This window comes from Poecilia mexicana, unplaced genomic scaffold (genome assembly GCF_051168715.1).
Source record: "Poecilia mexicana isolate PSO_F unplaced genomic scaffold, ASM5116871v1 scaffold_10, whole genome shotgun sequence".
Taxonomy (NCBI): Eukaryota; Metazoa; Chordata; class Actinopteri; order Cyprinodontiformes; family Poeciliidae; genus Poecilia; species Poecilia mexicana.
The window spans coordinates 28,973,597-28,999,479 of NW_028263379.1; the positions used below are offsets into that span (position 1 = coordinate 28,973,597).

General features: G+C 40.1%; 1 protein-coding gene across 1 annotated transcript in view; it reads left to right on the forward strand.

Annotated features, from left to right (window-relative positions):
• The first annotated feature begins 9,086 nt into the window (after positions 1 to 9,086).
• Positions 9,087 to 25,883, forward strand: part of gpc4 (glypican 4) — a 46,189-nt gene continuing 29,392 nt past the window's right edge. Inside the window, exon 1 of the mRNA XM_014986879.2 lies at positions 9,087 to 10,059. Within this exon, the coding sequence (XP_014842365.2) occupies positions 9,903 to 10,059 (157 nt within the window). The 5' untranslated portion in view covers positions 9,087 to 9,902. The remainder of the gene's footprint in view (positions 10,060 to 25,883) is intronic.

Genomic DNA, 25,883 nt, shown 5'->3' on the forward strand with positions numbered 1-25,883 from the left:
ATTTAAATGTTTGAAAATATGAAATTCAGAAAATATGACTCCATAATATCAAACGTGTGGCAATCCATCCATCGTTTATTTTCTACAACTCTTCCAGTAGCCGGAGTGAAATGTGGAACCGGACATTTCAACAATCCATCACAGAGACCTGCAGTCTACTTTAAGTAAGTATTATGTGTCTCACTAAAGTAATCTGCAATAACAGTAATCTAAGTGTTAATATGTAAACGTAAGCAGGAAGCCATGTGAAAAAAACGAGTTAGTTTGGAAGTAGATTTAAATTAAATGGGGAAAAAAAGGGTTTATGACAAACATTTTCTTGAAAACAAAATACATTAATCAATAACAGATTTATTTATGTGGCTGGATAGAAATAACCAGCATTTTGAATTTAGGCAAACAAAAGCATGAGGCCCCAAAACAAAATTGATACTCACTTGAATAGAATATATGTAACATTATTTGTAGAAAAGTCATTTTTTTTGTTGGTCATTTCTTTATTAAGTTCTTTTTTATTTCTCACTTGTTGATTGCGGAGGAAAGGATTTAGTTATTTTCTTGTCATTTTTTTTGTATTAACACTTCTGTTTTTCCATAAATCAGTATTCAGAATGTAAAAGCCATGTTTAGAACTACAGTATGTAACTTTTATAAAAACGTTTTTTACATATTATGTTGTGGTAGTATAGTGTAAAACAGATAATCTGTGAAAAAAATCAACCTCCTCTGCCTCCTCCCATACGCCGCTCAAGCCAGAAACAACCAATCAGAACCAGGAGGAGGGTCTTGGTCTCAGCATAGCCTGTCATGAATGCTAACGCTAATTAGCATTGCCACCGATGACGGCGGATTAACAGTTTTCCTAAAACGGTAAGTTGTTTCTTCGCATTTAGCAGTGTGTACAGTAGGTTGATCGACAGCGCTAAGACCCTCCTCCTGGCTCTGATTGGTTGTTTTTGTCCGGGTGCATTTCTTCAGACAGCAGAAGTAGCTCTGGGAGCAGGTGGAGGAGAAAGACAGTTTTCACAAGTTACCTGTCACACCATGACAGTTTTAACAAATACAGAGGAAGAAAACTTAGATTTTTGTAAAAGTCGTACTTTTACAAATATTAAACAAGCTAAATACATTTTAGCTTAAACAAGGTAAAAGAATTTTGCTTTTAACTTGTTTAATGTTAGCCAATGGGCTCGCTCTCTCGCTCTCTCTCTCTCTCCTGTAGTGGTCCACGGAGCAGTACGTGTGGGTTTTAGTTTTTCGAGGAAACACCTCTGTACATTCACATTTTAAAGCCTGTTAGACTCCAACCCTTCATTACATTAGGGTGGGGTCAGGTGCGGTGTGATGTGTCATTCCACAGTCCCTCTCTGCAGCACAGGCGCCTGCTTCTGCCAGAGTCAGAAAAGAAAAAAAGAAAACATGAATAATACATATATATCTAGGCTGCCTGGTACTCTTGAGAGCTTGTTGACTTTTCTCCAGAACATGTGAGGTCATGTTGATGTGTTCCCGCAGCAGCAGCGCAGCTATTAATGTCAGAGACCCACTCAGCGTCATCTCGCACGTCCTAAGTGTTTCGGTGTCAGTTGCTCGGTACCGCAGACGTGATGCTTCCTCGTGGACATTAAGCTGCTTTCAACAAGCAGGAGGTGATTTATTGTTCAGACAACAGCTGACGGTTTGTACACCAGTGGACAGAGAAGTCATCTTTTTTTAATGAAAACTATCTCTTTTTTTTCTACGTTTTGAGTTATTGTGAAATAAGGTCGTAATATTAGATTATTAACGCTGCTTCTGCATAGCCAATTAATATCTTTTTGTTCTTTTTGCGCCACTTGACACCATGGAGTGTGTAAAGGTTTAGCCCATTACTTTACAAAGAGCGTTCTTTTAAATTGTTCCCATTTTGTCATGTTACAGCTACAGACTTCTGTATTTCATGTTGATTTTCAACAAAAGCAATACATGGCTTTCAAAATATTTTACGAACATAAATCTGAAAAGTATGGCATGTTTTTTTTTTATCCAAACCACATGAATAAACACTTCGTAGAACCAGCATTTGCTAACAGCAGATCTTTTGCCGTGTGTCTACCAGTAGCTTGCGCAAGTTGGAATTACAAAAATAAATCTGCTTAATGGAAACACGGCAATTTAAAACAAAAGAAAAGTTTTTTGATAACACTTTGCGCTAGGACGAGGTAGTTATGGGGCTGTAACAGAATTAGCGTATTTCACAAAACTGAAATGGAAATACTTTTTCCGCATGACAGGAGTCATGTGATCAACAGCTGGATGTTACTAATGGAGGAAAAGATGAAGAAGACGACAGGAAGTGGGAGGAGCATGATGGAGTGGTGTGTTTTATAGTGATTTGCCGCTTCAACAAACGTATTCATGTATGATTTTAATTGCATTTCATATTTAATGGAAACATCGGAATTCCCCAAATTTTTATATACTCGTGTGTGTATATATATATATATATATATATATATATATATATATATTTACACTAACAGAATACAAATCCAATCCAGACTCTTCAGATTTTTTTGGAAATTTTTGAAAAGCATGCATGCCTCTCCCTTCCCACTTCACAACTATGCAACACTTTGTGTTGTTCCAGTCAATCTCAATAAGATGCATTGAAGTTCCAGGTTGGAATGTGGAGTGTGAAAAGTTCAAGGTGTCTGAACACTTTGGTATGAGCTACAAAATGTTTCCAGACGGTGCAATTCATCTTTGACTTGCTTAAAGTGACAGTATTATGTATTTTCCAGCCGCATAACACAATCAAGTAACTATGTTACCTCCAGTTGTAAAAATCTGTATATATTCAATATGACTTAAAAAAAATGTGACTTTGTCATTTAACACCTTGAAATCGGGCTTCTGTTTCTTTAAGAAGCTGCTGCTCTTTCTGAAACTCCGCCTTCAGGAAGTCATCACAACATGGCTCCTCTAAGAGAAACTGCGAATGTAATGAGCTCAGCAATTCCACCAGGTGTTTGCTAATTGTTGCTGGCTAGTCTGAAGGAGCTCAGTGGGGCAGGGCTGCTCTGTGAAGCTGAAGCTCGGAAACTGAAGCTCAGAGGAGGAGCTTCATCCTCAAAGGCGGAGCCAAGTCCATCCAACCGCTCTGCCCAACTGAATGGTTGCCATGGAGATTAAATAATTTCTCAGAATCAAATCAGCACTCCAGGTATGTCTTTGATGAGGGAATAAAGTCAGTTTTACATGATGCTGCCCCTTTGAGTAGCTTACATTTCTGAAAATGCCAGTGTGAGTTTAGCAGGTTTGCCTAAGAACAGCAGTGTGACAGAATCAGTCTAGCTAAGAGACCGGCTTATTCCATCGCGGTGAACAAGCTGCTCTTCTAACCGCAAATATGGTTTCAACTGAGGATTACGTCACTGCCGGAGAAACCACCGACTTCTGATTAGGTAGTGGAAAAAAAACAAAAACAATAAATTATGTTCAGACTGAACTAATTAGGGAACACACAAAAAAAAAGCAATTTAGCCTCATCACCCTGACTCACGCCCAGCTTATCATTAGAGCATGAGGGGAAAAGTTAAAATGCAACAAATAACTCTTAAGGCTACCGGAATAAAAGCTCTCGCTCCAGATAAATCGCTTTGATTTATTGCGTCTGCCTTGTCTTTGCCGTCCTCCGCAGGACTCTTTGGTCGGCCATATTACTGCCCGAGTGTCACTCTTGAGATGGAGATTTTTTCCTCAAGCACGACTTGATGTTCAGCCAGTTTAAAAAAGTCATTGGCCATGCAGGCGGATAGTTAAAAATAAATTAAAAACCTTAATGACGTTTTGAGGGAAGGAAAAAAAACTTCCCAAAGCAATAAAACACAGTGAAAGTGCAACAGGTTTGACAATTTGATGAGGAATGTTCCACAAGAAAAAAAAAACAAAGAAAATGGACGGCACGCTGTGACAAAGAGGACAAAATGTGCTGCAGATATATTGCTCCATGTACTTTTTTTTCACCCTCGTCCTCTCTTCAAAGCCCTCCGTGAATCATGAAATTTACGATTCCCCGGACTTGGAGTTCCACAAATCCACCGCGCCACGTGCGAGTCGTGCGCGTGCGTTCGTTCTTTTCCCGTTTCGTTTCTCTCCTCTGACGCATCACGCGGTGCTCCGGAATTAGCGAATTAGCTCCCTAATTAAACGGGCCTAATTGCTTTCACCTTTGCCAGGTAACAGACTCTCATTCACTCCCGAAACAATGAAACAAGCTTAATTAGTCCTAATTGTTTGCGTCCAAAGCCTGTCTGCTCTCCTAACAAGGTCAACTCCACACGTCTGTCTCTGCAAACACTCTACACACCAAAATCCTCTGGTGTAGTGATTCACACCCACACACCTTCTTCCCAGCAGATTAAGAGAAAAAAGAGAGAAAAAAATAACGCCATCCTCGTCCAGCTGTGCTTTTCTTCCCTGAGCTGGATTGCAGCTTTTAAGATGGTAAGAGAGGCTGATTATGAGGAGATGAGCAGGGAGAGCAGCAGCCGGCCCAGGATGGAGGGGTTTGCTCTCTGAATGCTAATGCAAGGCTTGAGAAATGGCCATTGAAATGCAGGGTCCGCATGTTTTCTTAGGCTAATACTCGGGGCAATGCCAGAACAGCCGCAGCTCCAAGAGCGAAAGGTCACTTCAATGTTAATCGGCAGGATAACAGTGGGCAGTTTTGACTGTCACTCACTACTGTACAACTCAAGAGCTTATCTTAATAAGAGTCTCCTGATCAATGAAGTAATCAGTTGGAATTAGATTGTTTTTTACCCCCCGCTGGGAAAAATCTCAGATTTCTGTACATTTCCAAAAGTTAGGATGCAGCTCAAGTGAACAACTAATTATTTAAACATCAGTTGAAATAAGAGAAATCCACTGCAAAAACACAAAACTTTACCAAGTGATTTTTTTGACTAGTTTCTAGAGCAAGCATCTTAGTGCGCTTGAAATAAGACAAAACTAACTTAAAAGTAACTTTTCAGCAACATATAGGAGCTTGTTTTAGCTAAATAATTCCTTGATATTGATGGAAAAAGTTCCAGTTCCATTGTCAGATTATTTCACAGTGTACAAGAGGGTGATTGACAGCACTAAGACCCTCCCCCTGGCTCTGATTGGTTGTTTCTACTTCGCACTGGGAGAAGGCAGAGGAGCTTGATTTTGTTTCACAGATTATCTGTCTGATACCATATTGTCAAAACATAGTGACAGTTTCAACAAATATATATATATAACTTGTCTTTTTAGATGAAAATTACATACTGCAGCTTTGACAATAAAATATTCAGTGAGCTGAGATCCTAGGATCCATCCTTCAGTATAAAAGATTCCTGTGGCAAAAACTAAAAGTCCTACAAATTTCTTTTTTTAAAAGGACTTGAAAGAAAGCAGTTCTTGTGAAAGGTCAACTGTGGTGTGTTGGTGTTCACTGCTACCACTTCCAGATGTGTTTTTCTGAATAATTACACAGTCACACACACCGTTATTTAGACCCCCCCAGTGCCTTCAAGAGTTGGAAGGGTCATCAAACAGTGCATAGAAATCAAAATAACTTTGGCATTCAGGAGCTTAAGAGTTCTCCAGTCCAGTCGGATTTTTATTTTATTTTTTTTTACCAAGTTGGATGTTGGAAATTCCTCAGCCGCAGAAAAGAAAAAAAAAAAAAAGAGAGAGAAAACCGTGAGACATGTCGTGTCATTCAGAGCTCATTCATGTCTAATTACCATGGCACTAAACCATTTTCTTAGCTTTTGTGGGTCTGTTGAGAGGATGGCCGGGCCCACGCTCTCCCATGCGCACAGCTCCAGCATCCTCCTCCTGCTCCTTCGGCAAACCCAACAGCAGCGGCAGCGGCGGTGGCGGCGGCGGCGGCAGCAGTCACACAGAATGAATGGAGCTGCCTCAGGAATGCAGACACAAAGGGAGGAATGTCATTCTGCCAAGTGCCCCTTATTCCAAACCAAACCAAAGGGACATGTGCACGCACACACAGAAGCACCTCACAAGTCCAGGCATGTTCAAATCACAGGGGGTGAAACGTCTTATGATTTTTCTTTCCCTCCTCCGCCCCCACTATAACAGAATACAAACATCAACTTTGTGCCCAATAATTTTTGTACCTTTGATGCATTTTTCCTCCCCCCTATTATTAGACTTTATTCAGTCTTGGTGTTCCCAGTCAAAAAAAGGTGCCATTATTCATAGAGCTTTGAATAGTAGGTTGTGGTTCCTTTATATGCCAGTGACTCATTCTTCATATTTTATGAATAAAACTTAGTACTGTCTGGAAAAATAAAAATAAATCATTGATAAATTAGGGCAAAGGTCTACTTTTAGCAAAGGTCTACTTTTAGCACCTATTTAGCATTTTTCTCTACTATTAGACTTTATGCGGACACCTTGGTATTCTAAGTTTATCATTAAAAAAAATGCTAGTACTTATAAAACATTGAATTGTAGGTTGTGATTTATTCATATGCCAGTGATTTGTTTTTCATATTTTATAAATAAAACTTCACACTATCTGGAAAAAAATAATCAGTTCTAAAATTAGGGCAAAGGTCTACTTTTAGTACTGATTTAGCATTTTTTGCCGTTATTAGACTTTGTGGAGACGACACCTTGGTGTTCTAAGTTTCTCACCAAAAAAAGATGTTAGTACTCATAAAACATTGAATTGTAGATTGTGGTTCCTTCACACAGTAGTAATCCATTCTTTACTGGTATATAAAGAATGGATGCTAACTAAAACTTAGCATTATGTGAAAAAGATTTTGTCCTAAAAGTAGGGCAAAGGTCTACTTTTGGCACTAATTTAACATTTTTCCCTATTTTCATACTTTATGCAGATGATACCTTGGTATTCTCAGTGTCTCATCAAAAAAAGATATTATTCATAAGGTTTTGAATAGTAGGTTGTGATACTTTCTTATGCCAGCAATTCATTCTTTTCATTTTATAAATAACACTTGGCCCTATATAAAAAATAAATAAATATCAGTGCCAAAGGTAGGGCAAAGGTCACAGTCAGAGAGCAGCGTCAGACACATGTACGTTTTCTGAAAACGGTGACAGGTTACATGACGGGTCGCTGCATGGCAGAAACACATCTCCCTCACTTCTAACGGCACACAAGCTTCTCTGTTTGTGTTAGAAACAGGCCTGTATTTTTTTTTTTACCCCACAGTCACGAAAACATATGTCAGGATTTGAGCTGTGTCCGGTGCATTAGCGCCTTGCTAATGCAACCCTGGACGTTTTGACAGTTTTGCCACATTACAATGACAAACCTCAATGTGTTTCATTCAGATTTTTGGTGGTCGGGAGATGATGCAGAGCTCTCACTCACTTTAGAAAGGAAAATTAGAAGAAATCAGCGTTTTGTATTGATTACTTCTGAGTAAGTGCCGTACTGTACAAACCTCATTTGTCTGCAATTAAGTTTTCTCTGCCAGCTTTCATCGTCCAGAGCAGGGGTGGGCAACTCCAGGTCTCGAGGGCCGGTCTCCTGCAACTTTTAGATGCTTTTCAACTTCAACACACCTGAGACAAATAATGAGGTCATTAGTAGGACTCTGGAGAACTTGACTGCACTTAGGAGGTGACTCAGCTATTGGATTCTTAGAGACATCTAAGAGTTGCAGGACACCGGCCCTCGAGGATCAGGATTGCCCACCGCTGGTCTAGAGATTTACATATTTGTTTGTTCTTTGGAAAATAATCAGATTTTTGGGAGAGTGTGTCCGTGAACAACAATTCTGAAATCTTGACCCAGATTCTTGGTTGGATTTAAGTCTTGACTTTGATTAGGCCATTCTAAAATATGACTCTGCTTTTCCCTAAGCTATTCTACTGTATTTCTGGCTGTATATGTATAGCGTTGAAAGTCTTTTACAGCCTCTAATAGGTTTTCTTCTAGCATTGTCTCTAACTAGCTTCTCTGTGTCCGGCTAAAGAAAAGCATCCCCTTAACATGATGCTACTGCCTCTGTGTTTTACAGTGAGAATAACGATGCACGGTGTTTGTGGAAAAAGGCAAAGTTCAGTTTTGCTTTGACCTTACATGACGGTGAAATGTAATATTGTTTAATGCATTACCTGTTCATTAAACTTCTCCATAAATATTTGTCTCTGACCCAACTGTTGTGTTCCTTTGTTTTCATGATGCTGTCTGTTCTCTAATGTTCTCTAACAAACAACAGCTGAGATTAAATTACACAGATTTAGGAATGTTATTTGATCACACTGGACTTTATTTAAAGACATCAGAATAAAGAGGGCTAAAACTAGGCCTGACACAATGACAAATTTTGGTGGACGATAGATTGTCCCAAAGGTTATCACGATAAATGATAATATTGTTGTTTTGAGGCTATTTTAAGGTAATATAATGGTAATGGTATAATAATGCAAGAAGACATTATCAAAGGTCAATAAACTTTAAATTTTAATGGACATTTAACACTGGAAGTGGAAGACATTTTTAATATTCAACAGAAATCAACAAAACAACATAAACAACAAATAAAGTGAACAATGAAGTCTGTGTAAACAAAATTGTCCTGGAAAAACATTTAGATGAGACCAAAGCATTGGTCTGAAGACTTTTGTCGTCCAGTTTTTGGTAGAGAGAAAAAAATGAAAAACAATAAATCATGCAAATGGAAATTATTCAGTTTGTTTTCATTGATTTATTTCTTATTGCAACAGGCCTAGAGACAAATGCATGTCACATTTTAGATTTTATGAAAAATAAAAAACTGAAACTGTATAATTTCTCTTCCATTGCTGTTATATTGGTCTATTCTCATGTTTGTGTTGGTAATGTAAAGAAATAGAACAGCACTGAAACTCATGTGACTCCTAATTTTGCAATGGTGATTTATTCATTTATTTTTCACCAGTTTTCATGGTTACATTGTACGTTTGATAGATATTTATATGATATAGTGCTTTCCAGGTGTGGACATTGAGATTTTTTTTCTTCGCTTTTCATTTTGTCAGTTTTGTTCGACAATGAGCGGAGTCCGTGGCTCCACCCTCAGCTCCAGTCCTGGTTTTCAGCACCGGCGATTCTTCTTCTTGTCTAGACAGAAAGCAGGCGGACAGAGGCCAGCCGGGAGAATCCCTGCTCCGTACTCCAGCCCCGGTGTTCCCGCTCTCCGGCTCTTTGTCCCCGGAACTCGCTCTCACTCCTGGCCGTCCACCGGGGCTTTTTTTTTTTTTTTTTTTTTTTTTTTTACTCGCATCTGGATCCCAGTACGAGTCGCAAACAGCCCAGCGTCCTGTGCCGCAGAAACCACGGCGTCTTTAAATTTGGGAAAGAAAGCAAGAAAAGAAGACGAAGAAAAAGGGAAGGCAGAAGAAACCCAGCTCTCCTCCGGCAACTTTCTGCGGTCTGCTGTCCTCCCGTGGTTTATCCGTTCGTCGAAGCCGTGAAGCAGTTTGTGTGAAACTGTGATTGTTGCCTCAAGTTGGAGAGAGTTTTTTTTCTGCTCGCTGTTTTCTCACATAAGTTTTTTTTCTCCCCCCTGTCGAGTCTGGAACTTGATACTTAACTAATACCTGTTGCTTTTAAACGTGCGACGTTTTAACAGGGTTTAGGCTTTTTTTCCCGGCGTTTTTCTTTTTTCTCTTTTCTTTTCTGGCTCCCAAATTGTTGCTGCAGAGCTGGCCTCGGAGCTGCTGTGAATGAAGTTTCTGTTGAGCTGAAGAAATCTCCATGAGGAAACTCAGCCTGAGAGACGCAAAAACTTTGCCTTAACTAACAAACACACAAGACACCTGGGAGGCTGTCTAGCTATTTTGAGTTTTAATTTTTACGGCTTTTATTTTTTTAAAACATTTCTATATTTTTTAACCTTAAAATGAAGACGCTGTCGGTGCTGTGTGTAGTCTGCACGCTGGCTGTGTTGTCCGTGTCGGGAACCTCGGAACCAAAGTTGAAAAACTGTAACGAAGTTCGGGAGGCTTTCACCTCCAAAGGCTTCAACATGAACGATGCCCCCAACAAAGTGGTCAACGGTGAGTTTTACTCTCCAGCTCTGCTTTTAAGCCCACAGGCGGGGAGGGGAGCTGCCCGGGGGGCTTCATTGTAAAGATTTCCCTGTGCTCTTGTTTTACGTTTTTAACTTGGTAAAGTTGCCTGTAGTGACTCCTGTAAACATTCAGTCACTGTTTTTGCCTTTTCCTTTTCTTGGCTAACAAAAACACGTTAAATATGTCTTTTTAAAGAAAACAGCTTTAAGTTCGTCCAGGTCTTGGAAAAACTACAGCAACTCAGCTGTTGCATTAAAGCTGCTAGCCAAGCTTTTGTAGAATGAATCAAAATCACGTCAGTCACTTTTACGACAACGTGTTTTGGTATTTATATGTAATTATACAGTTGATAAATTGTTTTAATTTAGGTTAAAAAAATAAATAAATCTGCTTTCCCAGAAACAAGCCTCAACAAGCATGTGCATCTGGTGACGTCACAGAAGGCACAAGGCAATTAATCTTTTTTTTATTGCCATTTCTTAAACTTTGCTTGTTAAACTTAGTAACTCTATTTTACTTGGAAATAGTCAAACATTTGAGAATGGTGTTTCCTACAGAATTTTGAAAAGTACGAAATTTAATTTCTATCCTTTAAAAAATTTCAATTTATCAAGGGTGAGATAAAGGTTTAGTTTCCAAGTTTATTTTTTTCCACAATCTACATTTATGTGTTTTTAGATGATGACCATTATCTTTATGCTTAATAATTTTTTTTTAACGAACAGAAAAAACACTCTTCAAAGGTTAAAGTTGTCATTTGTGATTTCTATGCTATTTTTGTGATTTAATGAGTTACACATGTGGCTTTTTCGTTGGATGCATGGTTCTTTAGCTGGAGCTAACTTACAGGTCAAGCAGAGGATTGAAATTTCTACTTGGTAGAATTCAGAATCTAAAATTAAAGTTATCTGTGTTCAATCTTGATTAATCTAAACCCAACATTATATATTTTAATGATCCAAGTTGTCCTGAAAGTCACAAATGGATCTATAAATAAAATATGTAAAGTAAAAACCCAACTTGGTGAATGTTTTGTACTCAAATGTTCCACAAAACTGGCAAAAAAAGTACTTTTTTTAAAATTTATTTTATTTTTTTTTTTTTACCATGCATTCATTTTCTTGTTTGCTGACATAAAACTCTTTCTGGTAGGAAGTAGACCAGATTCTCTGTTCCAGGACTGGTCAGACATAAAATAGACTGAATTTATCCACCAGCTGTATATCTCTAAGATCTCCTGTTGTACTGTAGGTGTTGCAGTAGCGACAACTCACCTCTCCCCTGGCTAAATATTGTTTTCCATGTAGGAAATACTTGCAACTAATTCATAACAATATAAGGGGGTATAATCGACACAAAAGCCCGACTCCCTGCTGAACCATGCCAGGCCTGTGTTTATTTCCAGGCTTCCTCGGCGGAGGCTCCTGCAGCTGTGAAGTGCAGGCAGCCTGTGGTGATTTAGTAAACATTCCTCGCGAACAAGGCTTGTGGATTTCTCTCCTCTGACTCGGCTAGTCCTCGTTTTGCGGTTGAGGCTGGCTCCGTTTGAGCCGAACGTGGACCAGACGAGAGCACATGACTGGATGAAGGGCAACCGGCGAAGGGGGCCTGATGTGTTGGGAGTTAGACGGGGGCAGGAGGGCAAATCAATGAAGCCAATCATGGGATGCAGCCAAGTAATGGAAACTTGGGTAGTGGGGGCTGTTACAGTGACGGCTTTGAGGGGAAGCAGGGTTAGGAGGGGAGGAGGCTTGAAATTCCTCTGTGCCCTACGTACTGAAACCCTCCCCCACCTTTCTCCATCACCTTTTAATTTTAACAGTAGTTAAATGATTACTGTGTTGTTGGCAGCCGTGAAGTGGCTCCAGCGTTGTGCTCTGCTGTGATTTTTACAATCACTGATATTTTTTGTCGTGGCGTATCTCTGATCAAGTTTTGATGTGCACAATATCAAAACTTAGGTTAAATTTCTTTCTCTGTCATACTCAAAGCTCTTTTTGTTGTTGTAATTTTAAGCATAAAACAGCCTATTTTGTCATCTTATTGCAAATATGTAGGTCCTTTTTGTTCCTTGGTTGTTGTTTTTCTGGTTGTTTCTCACAGAAAGCACTTCAGCAAATTTGCACATGCCAAATACCCCTAGTAGAAGAACCATGTGTGTGATGGCATGGAGACAAAATGGGCTTTTCAGATGTACACTGCCTTGTAAAAGTATTCATTCCCTTTACGGCAGAGGTGTCCCGATGCAACTTTTCCCATGCCGATACAATACTGATATCACGGCTTTGAGTATTGGCCGATACCGATGTTGACCTGATGCATTATTGATGGAAACAATGCATACTTTTATTACTTATTTGTAGTGTGGAAAGTTAGAAAACACTTGATAAAGTTATAGATAACAGTAGTTGGAGAACAACTGACTTGGTCGTTTATCATATATTAAAGTGCATGTGGGATACAAGCGCCGCTGGATAGAAATGCTGGAGTGGAATCCTGGGCCGGACTGCTTCCAGTTGCGATTTTAGATGCAGTCTGGTATAATCAAAGTCTTGCTTTTTTTGGTTGATATTGGACCGACATCAGGATCGGATTGGGACACTTGTACTTTACGGTTTTTAAAATATTACAACCACGCCCCTCTCATGGAGGAATTTGTTTTACCTTTTGCACCTTTTGTCGAAGAAAGGCATGTTCAAAGAAAACAATGAAGGTCCTCCGATTAACTAGTTCAAGTCTGTGTGGTGGAAAACAAATACTGTGCATCATGATGAATGCACAGTATGTACAGAACTAAGTGAACAATATGTACTTAGTGTTTTATAGCAATATTTTGTGGTACTGTTGAGAATACATAAAAAAAAGGTAAAACTACTATTTACTTCTTTTGTGGTAACTGTATGGCTTGCATTTCCTGGCACAACATTCACAGCTGCTTAAACACAAATACTGTTCTTAAAAAACATTTCCACTCCAGGTGTCGTTTGTATCGCTAAGCAGCAAACAGCGACTGCGTTTAGTTGTGTTTTTGAATTTACTGAGATTTACTGATGCTTTCATGGAGCAAACGGTGAAGAATACAGCAAAAATAACATTTCGTTCAGTTTTTTGTAACATCAGTAACTGAAATTTATCGAGACAATAAGTAAAAATTCTTGTAATAGCATTTTTTTTATAATGATAAACTAGGAGCAGACTTTTACCGTATAATTTATCATTTATCGTGATGAATTTCTTATCAAAATAAGAAATTGTTCCTAACATTGTCATGATAAATTCCAAATAATTGTGTTTAAGCACCTTGAAACTGTCCATATTGTCTGGATTGGTAATTTTATTATTTTCTGTTTGTTACATGAGAGCATCAATATTATTAAATGCAGCTACTTTGTGTTAATGTGACTGGTGACCTAAAGTTGCCTAAAAATGACATAAATCATCCTTATTGCCACTTTTATGGTTATCACAATACTACCACAAAATACAGCTTTACATTTTGTGGGGCGGAACAAGGAGAAGAAGAATGTTTCTTCTTCTATTTTTGTTTCTTCTTTTCTAGGTGTGCGAAGCTGCTAGACATATCTCAATAAAATGCTTCTACAAAATGCTGTCAGTGGGAAACAAAACTTCAGATCTGTGTTCACAAGAAGTGTGGAAAACCATGGATTATTTTTCTTTCTCTTCACAACTTTTTGTGGTCTTTCTTGCTGAATCCCAATAAAATTCACTGAAGGTTGCGGTTCTAACAAAACAAAATGTGTTGAAGTGTTATGAACGCTTGAATAATGGAAGACTCTATTCAGCCAGGGTTGGATGTTTCTCCTTGATAGACATTATAGTAAATGATTCATTGGGGGGGAAAAAAGACTAAGAGTCTCAAGATACTCCCTCAAAATGTCTGGTTGAACTTCATAATTAAGCATTAATTTTAACTTGTTGGAGTTGTCAAAATGCTCATCCTGAATTAATTTTCCTTTCCGTTCGGCTCGGTAGACTTGCGTGACAACAACGCATTGAGGAAGGATTCACTCGCCCGTCTTGGTTTTAATGCAAGTAGATTTGGACTTACCCTCACTTTGGTGCAAACATCATAAATCCAGCGTGTGGGACACGAGTTCTCGGTGGAGACGGACATTCAGAGATCGCATTTTGAACCGCAAACATCTCCAGTTGTTGTTGGCAGCCAACAGATAAGAATTAATGTGTGTTGCCGTCGAAATTACCCACCGGTTTATCTGAAACCAGACACGAGTCGGTGAAATGTTTTTTAGGCGGTGAAGCTGCAGTGGAAACCCAGACTGCTCGCGTTTAGACAGAATGAAGTGATAGGGAGGAACAGCAGGCTTGCTTGGTAAATTCCTCCGTTATCCCATGGTATCAGCTGAACCGCTTCTCATGGAACCGGTTCCAGACTTGGCTTCCAACTTTTCTTTTTTGTCTGTCTGAGGATGATTTATTTGTGGCTTGTGGTGGAATATTTTGCATAAATTGGGAAGTAAATTTCCCCAACAGAGTGAATAAATAATGTTGGCAATCATGGAAAATGTAAATGGTGGTTTCTGCTGCCTGACTTTCAGCTAATAATGTGTGCAACTGTTGTATTTGGTTCTTTAAATTACGAAAGGCTCTCGCTGGCTGAGTGGCGAAGATCCTCGGAATTAATTTATTAGCTTGTAGATTAGAAATAAGCTGGTGTAAGACTCTCACCGTGTGAAAACCTTGACTAAAACGCAGCATCGTCACGGCAACACAGTGTAAACTTGGGACAAATTATCAAATTGGTTTTAAATCATAAGAGCAATGATTATCTCCATCTGTTATGAGTTTGATTATTACAGTTAGTTTTATCATCATTGCCATTTGTTCTTTTTCACTTGTACTTTTGCAAAAGTTTTCAGGCTGTGTTCCTGTACTTTGTTTTCTATATCAAACAAACTAAAACCTTTGAAAAACCTTTTTTTTTTTTTCCCTCCTTGCCTGTTGTGGCGCTGGACTAAGAACGACTGAGATAAATGACATAAAAATGTCTAAAGACGACGTCGAGCGCGACTTTCTTTTTCACGAAATGTAAACGGAAACAAAGTGGTGTGAGATTTTAGCCTTTGTAGGATTTCTGCTTTGTGTTTGGTAAAACGTTGAGCCATTTCTCCTGCTAGTGCTGTATTCACACATTTGTTTTGGTTGCATTTACCCATGATGCCCTGCGCTGTGGTTAGCTTCCTGCTTACGGCGCTCTCCAGTTCGCTTGGCATTTGAACGGCACCAGAGTTCACTTCAACAAAACCCAGACAAAGGTTGGTGCTCCACAGTTTGCTTTTCTGGTCCTGATCAGGGTTTGATTTCTCATTCACACCTCCGTAAATGAACAGGACCTTCTAGACAAACAAACCAGATTTTGATAAAAGCGGACTAAGCAGGCCTGGTGTGAATGCACCCTTTGTTGGCTGCAATTTATTTAAGTCACATAGAATTATATTTGGCTTTCTGTACTTTATAGGTCTATAGGCAGCGTATGCAGACAGTTTAACTGGCTATTAAATATGAAATATTTAGGTTTTCCTTTCACTCTCCAACACAGCCTTTTAGAGAAATGAAAACCTTCAGACTTTTCCTTCCTTTCCCCTCTCACTCAGTTTCATACCATATCTTTTTACATCCACATTTCCTCTTAATAAAGAGAGAAATCTGTATAATCATATCAACATGAAAAGTCTTGTTGTTAGAATTGGTTCCAGTCGGTAATGGCTAAACAACATTAACAATATTGAGTCAAAAAATGCCCCATTGCTGCTTTATTAGCCGAATCTTTGAACACAGTGGGGCAACCGTTTGCCTTTGTGCTTAAAAATAAGAGTCTCAAACATGGATACAACAACATGCCAAGTCAAAAACACTTATCTTTAACTCCAAAGTAATAACAGTAGCTTGAAGTGACGTCACCACATGAAGCCACAAGGTCCCGGCTCCTGAATAGCTTCTTCCTGGAAAGACTTAATTTTGACGAACAACATCATGGAGTTTATATTATGTCACAAGATCTGGTTGTTCCTCCACCCATTATTCTGACTCTTTCTCTTGCATCTCATTTGAAGGTTTCTAAACCACAGGAACAGTATGACAATATCAGGCTTGAAACCATAACTTTTGAAATTCTTGAGGGAACTTGTGAGTGCACTCACTGCTTAGCTGCATTCTTCAATGCACTGTTTTTTCTTTATGAAATAAAATCTCTTGATCTGTGCATTGTACCTAAACTTGAAGTGTTCGTGACCACAGCCTCTCGGCCGGATCGAGAGCTTGTCGTCTTCAGTCCCACATTGTGAGGAGTCTTTCCCACTAAGCTAACGGCGAGGAGGCAACTTTCTCAGGAGTGTAACCATTTGGAGAAATAACAGGCTGGCTATTGCTGGGACATTCAGCAGATTAGATAAGGGTGGTGGGGGTGAGGGTGCAAGGTCTGCAGGCATTTTTCTTTTTAGTCCAAAGATCAGAGGATGAGTGGCTCTGCTCAAAACAGGTGCCTAGGTTTCTCATTCCTGTAATAATTAACAGATTATCCACTAGCCAAGTGTTCAACTTCCTCTGTTGAGGTCAAGTCTAAAGCCTGAAGATGTTTTCTGATTCTTCATGAGAAAAATGTCAGCCTTTTTGGATTCACTACACCAGCAGTAGAAACTTATGCTGTAGTCAAGATCTTGCATTTTTATTGTGTTGTCTTGTATTGTCTTAAACTTGTCATATTTACTGATAGCGCTCATTAAAAGGAAAGTAAGTTAGGTATTTTTTCACACACTGCTACGATAAAGCTGTTTAGATAAACGCGTTATAGCTTTTTTTCTTGCCATGAAGTCCCATCCCAGTAGTCAATAATCCCCTTACAGTCCATCTGTGTCCTTTAAAATCGCACATTTAGTAATGTTGCCTCTAAAACAGCTGCTATGCCAACCAGCAGGTGGCTTGGCTTCTCAGGTCGCTTGTGTATCTACAATGCTACGCTACGAGTGTTGGGGACATTTTTGTACCCCCTCCAACATCACACATCACACACTGTAATTAATATAAGCAATTAGCAAGTTAGTGATTGTTCTTTCCTTATTTTTGAATAATTAAATTGTCTAAAAAAGTGAACCCCCTCCTTGGCTTATCAGTAAGTTCTCCACAATCCTGGTCATTAACTATTCATTTGATTCAAGTGTGTTGGAGCTGGGGTACTTATAACTACACATGCACAAACTTTTGATTGGGGGCCTGTCCGGTGTCCACTCAACCCACTCGTCCGTTGTCCTGCTGGAGATGGGGACCAGTTTTACCACAACCGGGCAAGAATTAAACGGACATAAAAATTGACAAGGTGGTAATTGTGCACATAAATATAAATGTGGCTTTTGTTTTGAAGCCAAGTGCCAAAAGCCTCTGCCTAGAGGAATTCACCAGAGCTAAAGGTTTTCTAGCAAATCTACAGTTTTTAGCAACACAGAGGTCCAAGGAAGGGCTGCACAATGCATCACTGCAATATCAATGTACACATTGTTAATACCTTAAAGTACGATTTGGAACATAGTATTTGTTGTTTTCATTTATAGAATAACCACAATAGATCCTAATAAGACATGTATCCTGTTGCATGGAGTCTGACTGTAGTAAATGTCTACACCCAGCACACTTTGATGGCTGTAAAGATGCCAAAGGTCAGAGTGTTGGAAGTGATCCCAGTTCAATTTCCTAGTATCCAACAGCCGCACTTCAAGTGTTTATTTACTGAAGCAGAGGTAGGTTGGCTCTGGTTCAGGAGAGCCGACTGTAAACACTGGTTTTTCCCCATTTTCAAACTTTTCTCTGTCGCGTCTCTAAAAAGTCCTCATATGTATTGAAATAATTTGTATGTGTGACTTTATTTCTTTAGTTGCAATTATTATTGTTGGCAACATTTTCATATTCAAACACATTTTGTAAATAGTTTATAGTGAAGCAAATTTAAGATGCGACAATAAGCGTTGGATTTGAAACTTGGATGTTTCAGGTTTATTACCTTATGTCTGTGTTTAATGTCATTATTTTAAAGTAAGGAGGGTAGTACTTGAATTTAGCCAACAAAGCCCCACGTCGCATCACTTTGGATCCTGCCAGTGATGCTGCTGATTGAATTAAATTCACATTAAACAGAGATTCTTAAAAAAAGGGTTATGAAACCTTTATTCCATTTGTGAAAACACAGAAACATGTCAGTGTTTTTTGGCATTGGAATCGCCTTGGATTAGGACAGTCACGAAAACCACATTAAACCAAGACATAATTATTTTTGCTTGATTCTTGAAACTTTTGCTTTGTTTGTAGAAATAAAAATTAGGATCCTAAGTTTTCCAAAACGATGCCTCAAAGCTTATAGGATGCACATGTTGCTCAGCAAGCTAACTTCTTGCTCCAGCAGAACCTGAGTTTACCATTTGAAGCTTTCGGGAAATCATAACTGGAACATAGAAACTGTCTAACCTTTGCTTGGTTTGTATGAGATTGTTTTACATTTAGTCCAAGGACTTCAGAATCGCTATTTCAGTGGAGTTAAACTCGCACCTACAAGTCTGACTCACTGTGAAGTCGGGAAATTACTCACTGCATGTTAAATGTAGCTTATGTGTGCATCAAGTCTCTGAGCCTCTTGGAGCAGTGCTGTGGTTCAAGTGTTTGTTCATGCATGTGTAATAAAAAGTTCTCACTATCAAAACAGAGCCTTTTCCACAGTGGAATAAGCTACACAAACATTAATATCAATGATTTGTTTACAGAAAAAATGTTTGCACGGCTGGACAATAAAAAAGCAGCAAAAGCCAAAGCATGAGCAATAAGCTCTGATAACATTCCTGAGTGATGAGCTGAGTCCTTGCAGCGCTGTGCCAGGAACCAACTCAGCTCTGCTGCACATTTTCTGAGGCGGCTTTAGATTATGTTATTGAGTTTGTGTTTGTTAGCATAGCTTACGTTTAAACATCTGCTTTTAGTTCACACTTCTGCTTTTGTGCATTTGGTTTAATGATAATGAAACAAAATACAGTATTTGTACCACACTTCATCTTCTAGTCGGCTAAAAGCATTGATGGTTGATCGTTCCTGTTGTTGACGTCTACCTATCGAGAGTTTGGTGATCTGTAATTGAGTTTAGGCTTCGTTATGTTGGGGCCTGTGAAGAGCGGGGTACCTAGCCGACTGCCTTCACCCAGCAGGTGAATGTGATCCAAATCAAGATATTAAAAATGTTCTCGCATGCAACGCACATCCGACTTTTTCACAGCAGTTTGAATATCCCAATTCCAATCTTATCAAACCCTCCAAAAATCTGATTTGAATCGCGTCCAGAAGAAGCCAGATCTGACGTAAACATTCCTGCTTCAGTGCTTTTCTGTTCTGCATCACATCACGATCCCACAACTCTAAGCTCCTCCCACACATCCAGAAGTTGGTGTCAGTGCACCACAAAATACTGTTGCTATTAGTTATACTTTCTTTTCACTGGCTTCATTCATGTTAGGATCTTGTGACAATCCTGTCGGCTCTCATTGCTGAATAAACTTTAAAACTGATCCAAAGATGGCAGCATCCATTATTACTTCTTTAAACGGTGTGTTGCTGTAACGTCAACGTTCTTCTTCTGCTGGTTGCTGCCTTGGGGCAGTGAACCGTTCACACATAAGTCCAATTACAGTCACATCATTCAGCAGTATGAACAAAATCAGATTTCATTAAAACCTGTAAATGTAGCTGCTGCGTGCGTAGGCTCTTGTTCTGGAACAGGTTTTAGTTAATTTGCCTCTGAATGTTGGTGTTTTGTTGAGCGCTAGCGCCTGTTCCCATTGGGAATCGAGCCAGCAACCCACAGACAAACTCAAACTCCTACTCATGGGATGACGCCACGGGCGGTGTCGCGGTTCGTGCGGATGAACCTGGTATCCCACAGTGCCCGACTGGATTTGGCGTTAGGGAATCTCATTCTTCCGGCGGAAACACGCAACTGTGGTTCACATTCAGACTTGTCTCCGGAAAAGCCCTGTAGTGTCCAGATGGGGTGATAGAAGGGGAAACGGGGTGGAAACGTGGCAGTTTCTTATCAGAGTTGTGCCATCACAGCATGGCCACCTTGAGAGCTGCTGTGGCATCCTCTTCTGCATGGCTGGCAACAGCTGTTTCATCACCGTCCCAAAACAAACCAGCATACCCCAGCCTTCCCGACACAAGACCGAGCACGGCCAAAGCTACAGGAATGTTGGTGAAATTAACTCTCTGGAAATAGTTTTGACATCCAAGAACTTGTTTTGTCTTTAGGAAGAGTCCTCAGCAACAGGGGAATGTTAAGTTCCTCTGGTTCGCTCATTTAGTATGCTCTGAGTGTAGCATCAGCTCAATAGCTGTGTGTGTGTGTGTTGGCTGAGTGTCCGTTATTCCATCACTTCACATCCTTTGCTTCGGTCTGTGCCTTCAGTCCCCCCAACGAAAAAGGACAAGTGAGCGACAGATCAGTAGGGGGTGGATGCTCTGTGTGGGAACAATTGAGCAAACCCCCCCCCCTCCTCTTCTTCTTTTTTTTTTTTTTTTTTTTTTTAAGGTTTGCCTTCCCTCCCCTCCTCAACACATTCCACACCGGACCACCAAGACCTGCACACAGGAGTCCCGGAGCTGGGAACACAGGGCAACAAAGAGAGCGCTGGAAGAGTCGAGAGAGGATTTGACTGACGGGAATGCTTTTTTTTCCTCTGGGTCAAAGTGATTTTTCCAGGGGAAGAGTTGGTCCACAAGGAATATTTTGATCTGGCTGGATGCATACATGCATTTTTACAAACATATGGCTGCCTCACCTTGATTCAATAAAGGTTTCCTCCCCCAACAGGACCCACGTCAGAGTATTTTTAGCATTCGTGACCACAGTTAAACTCGACTCCATCCTTTTGGTGGCCACAGCAAACTGCGAGAAATCCTGATCTGGCTTTGTGGTTTTCCGTATTTTGAGCTGAGCGATCCCCTCCGCTCCCCCCTGCCACATCCACCAGTGAAGTTCCCTGTTAATACATCCTGTTTGCAGGCTGTTAAAAGTTGGCCATTTCTCTTCCCATCTGTCCCGGCTAACATGTTAGTTCATGTTCTTGTCCTGCTGTTCCCTCTCTAGCTGCTCCTGCGGGAGGTTTTGTTCTCTTCCCTTCTTTTCCTGTCTTCATTCCTGGGTGATGATTTTAAAAAAAAAATTTTCTCCTTTCCATTGTTCCTTGCAGGTTCTTCCTTTCTTGGCTTCTTCTAGCGCACCTCTCTGTAATCTCCACTGCTTTTGCTGGGCTTTCTTTTGGTTTTCCTGGTTCAGAATATGTGCTGATGTGAATATGCAGAGGATGTTCTTCCAAGATAAACATCGCCTGAAACACCAAACTCCCTATAATTATGATTTGTACCAAGTGTATATTTTTCCCCACTATTTCATTTAGAAACTTTAAAAAACACTTGACTTACAATTGGCATGGGTCAGTATGAGATTCCTGAATGGAAATACAACCTTTTCAAAATTTCCAAAGCATTATCTAGTTGCTTTGATTGAACAGAAATTCACACAGCTTCTAAAGCTAATATATTCTTACAGTTAGAATATACATTAGCAGCTTAAATACATGGACTTGAATAACCTCTGTTCAAGGTTTTTTTTTCCAATGTTCCCATTCTGACAATGTGATTATTGAAATGACCATTGAGATAATATTGAGTTATTTGTGTGTGGTGTGTTCAGAGCGATGGGGTCTGTTATGAAGGTCGTCGGGATCGCTGATCTAAAATCAGGGATATTCAGCCATGTTGGATCGTTTCGATCTAATGTTGTGATGTGTGGTGGCGCCCGCGGACAAACGAGAACGCAGCCTGTTGAATGTGACATGTAGCCAATCAGAAAGGGAGGCAACGGAAACACTGACGACCAAACAACTTCTATGGTGCATCAGAAAGTTCGGTGGATATATATTGTAGACGTCTCTATTGTTTTTCTCTGTTAGACAAAGTCCACAAACTATCAACATCACTTCTTCTCGGTCGGCCATGTTTGTTTCCTCTGCACTCACGTTTGGTCTCGAGAGGTTTATTGAGATTTAAAGCTTGAAATCTGGTCGACAAGTTCAAAGTCTTGCCATAAAATTGCTAGGCAATATGAAGCAACAGGTGTGGGAGTGGCAGTACTGATCAGACTTTTTCTAAAACTGAGAATAGCCTTATCCTTCAACTTCTGAGGGATTCAGAACTACAAACTCTTATCGGAAAAAATGCTGCTATACTTTATTGGTTTTAGTAGCTGGAGGAGATTGTCTTTACGTCAGCAGATCAGACCTCAAAGCAAAACTGAAACCCATATCAGTCAGGAAAACTTCATCCAGAATAACCTCGGATCAGTTCACCCCTGCGGCTGCTTGTAGACAACTCCTCCGAGGCGCTATGTCGCGCTACGTGATCTCCTCTGAAACAATCGACTCTGCTGATGCTCTCTCCAGTCCGTTGTCATCTCTTCTTTTTTTTTTCTTCCATCCCCTCTGATATTTGAGCAGCGGTTCGTTTCTTTTGTGAAGCTCATCTCGCTCGTGGTGTCACTCAGCCAGCTGTGAGGAGTGTGGCAAACAGCCACCGGCTCTGATCTCAGCCTGCCGGAGTGGAGTGTGAAGTCATGTCACCACATAGTTCCCCAGTGGCGTGTGTGGGCGTGTAGGTGTAACCCTACCGAGGTTAATGGGGGTTTTTTAATTTCTTGGGAGCAGCCACGGCCCGCTGCGTGTCGGCGTTGATGGTCGTAGTCATCGTTTGGGTTCGGTGCGGCTTGTCGGAGGCCTGCGTGGTTCGGAGGGGAGCGAAGCCAGGGACTCTCTCGGGGCGTTTGGGCCGAAGCCTCGCTGCTGGGCGCGGGCCAGAGGAGCCGTAACTCCCGCTAATCACTCCCAAGGCCTCCATCAAGACTCCCACTGACGACGAGGCTCTTGCTCAGCTCGCATATCCACAACGCAGTTAGCCTAATAGGTTTCCTAATATTTACGCAGCCCCGCTCTGCGGTGCTCGTTCTTGGACTCCTTTTCTTATAAATTACAGGGTTGGAGAACAAAACCTCAGCCTTTTTCTTTTTCTTTTTTTTTTTTTTTTTGTCCAAGTGAAAAGAACGAGCCGCGTCTTCAGCCTCTTTGCATAGCTGAGTGCGTTTGATGCCATGTGTTAAAAGCAGCTCGTCAGAACTCTGATTTTCAAACGGCAGACGGCCTTCTGGCCGAGCGCCGACCGGAGAGCGGGGCTTTAAAAAGAGGAAAAAAACCCACACATGAAAGGATCAAATACTTTCTACAATGATGGCTCCAAATCTGCAAATCATTAGATGAGTTTTTTTTCTTTCTTTTTTTATATGCAATAAAACAAGTAGTGTGGGAATGCAGGAATCTGCGCAGGGTTTTGGAATAATGGGAATCTTCTGGGGAGCAAGTAGCTTTGATTTATTGACACATTGAGAGCATGTCATCGGGAACGGACTGAGCCATCCATGACTGAGGCCCCATTAAACCATTGTAGCGTAGGGTTTAGGCTTTCGAGGTCCCTTTGACAGGCGGCGATGAGTGGCTCTCTTCCCACCGCCCCCGCCGGTGTCCAGTTTCCTAAAGCCCAACAGGTATATCAGAATCTTTGTTGCTCTTTTGTGGCTTTGAGCTTCCAGGAATCTGATCCGGTACCTGACCTCATTCTGCCTGGGGGGGCTTCGCCAGGCCTCTGTCCTGCCTCAACATCTGGTCAGATTCAGACGCTCATTTCAAAACTCCTTACCTGTCTCAACGAGCAGCTCTTCAATTAATCTCATGGTTAATTCAAAATGACTCCAGTAATTTTTATTCTAATTTTTTTTTTTTAAATACAGATTTAGAGACGTCATAACTCATTTTATTCATGGTTCTGGTTGTGTGTGGTTTTTATTCACTGTTTTTGGTTGCTGTGTTTTCAGTTCCAGGATCTAGTTTTCATATAAAATTGATCAGTCTTTGAGCTGGCAAACTTCCATTATTAGTAAAATATCAATATGTTACTTGAAAATGCTCTCAAAACAACAATATTGTCGTTTATTGCAATAATTTCTGGGGCAACATATCATCCAGTAAAATTTGCTATCATGACAGACCTACTCTCTATTTGTCTGTTCGGGTGTTTTGGAGAGATTAATCAGTTCAGAATTGACAAATTTAAGATATTGACAATTCAGATTTCTTAATTTGCTTTCCTACTGTTGGTTAAGTATTTTTATTGGCAGTTGTGACTTTATGATGGCAGTGGATGTAAAGGCAAATTTTAGGATTTCAAAATAAAGCAAAGTGAAAGGTGACATTTTAAATTGGTGTTCACATTTTATAGCTGTGATTTCTGTGGTGAGCTGAACTGAGCGAGGTTTTCCACTTCCTGCAGGAAGTTGGGGTATTGCAACTGATGCAAATTCAATCGTCATATGCAAATCTTGATAATTTTCACCAGTCACCACAACTTTTTCTGCAGTTCTGACCAAATCACTGCAACTCTGCTGAATTTTGACCAATCCCCTTCGCCTTCTTCTCATTTAACTTCCTGTTTCACGGTGTCTCTAGAAAGCCGAAACTACACGTTGAAAGCATGAGACAATAAGTGACATTTGTCTATTTTTTTTATTTTAGAAAAGACATTGAGATATTCTGTAGGATTTGCTGATTGTCTGTAAACGGTTCATGTTAACTTAAATGACTAATTTAGGATTCATCTTTTGTAACAAGTTTTCAAGACATGACTTTATTCATATAAAATCCAATTTGAAGAAGGTCCTTGAAAATATCATTTATATATTTAAAAATCACATCTTTTTTTTGTTTTTGTTTTGGAAGATCATTTGCGGAAATTCCAACTTTTTGTCAGACCACATTATGGCAAAAATAAAGCCTAAAAAAGTTTGACTGCAGTCATTTTAAGTTGTAACGTCCTGGAGGGATGGAGGCTAATCATTACTAGCATAAGAGGCTTTGTGTGGAAATGTTTGTCATTCCCTCAGCTGAGTTTCCCAAAAACATTTTCATCTTGCTCCTTGACAAATGCAGGTCAAAGACCTAATGGGATGAAACAACTTTGCTTTACTCTGAGCCTTCCTGTTTTCACCTGAAAGTCTTGCTCTCGCTTTTATTTTAAACTGTTAGCATCTTAGCACAGCTTTTGCAAATGCCGTCACTGACTGTAAACATCAGTTTCTGTGTCTACGTCATAGAAAATGCATTCTCTTTACCTTAAGTAATTTTTCCTAAAGATGTGTGCAAGTCCAGCATTTTAAATGTAAGAAAATGTGGAAAGCCCAAAAGAATAAAGGAGAAAACCTTTCTGTTATCTGCTGAAAGCCTTGCTCTCTTTTTCCCTCGCAGCCTGAATGAACCATAAAGATGTTTTTGAAAACAGTTGTCTTTTAAATGGCCTTTAGGAACTTTATTGTAAACGACTCCCTGGTATTAACTAACTTGATGTTTTTGTCCTTGGGGGAACTGGGAAAATGTTGCATTTATCAGGTTTCTACCCGTCTGAAATGAGACCCACCCAAAGCTCATCACGTTTTTTTTTTTTTGGAATTCACGTAAAACTTGAAATTTTAACAAATTAGTTTATTTTGAGTGGGGATTGTATCTTTGTGTTACAACGGGCCCACCAGCAGTTCCAACCCCCCTCAGATGTCCTCGTCCATTTGGTCTCACGCAGTGCGCAAAGCACATTTTAAAGAGGACCTATTTGTAAGCTCAACAGTAGGCCGTTTCTCTGACAGCAAAGCC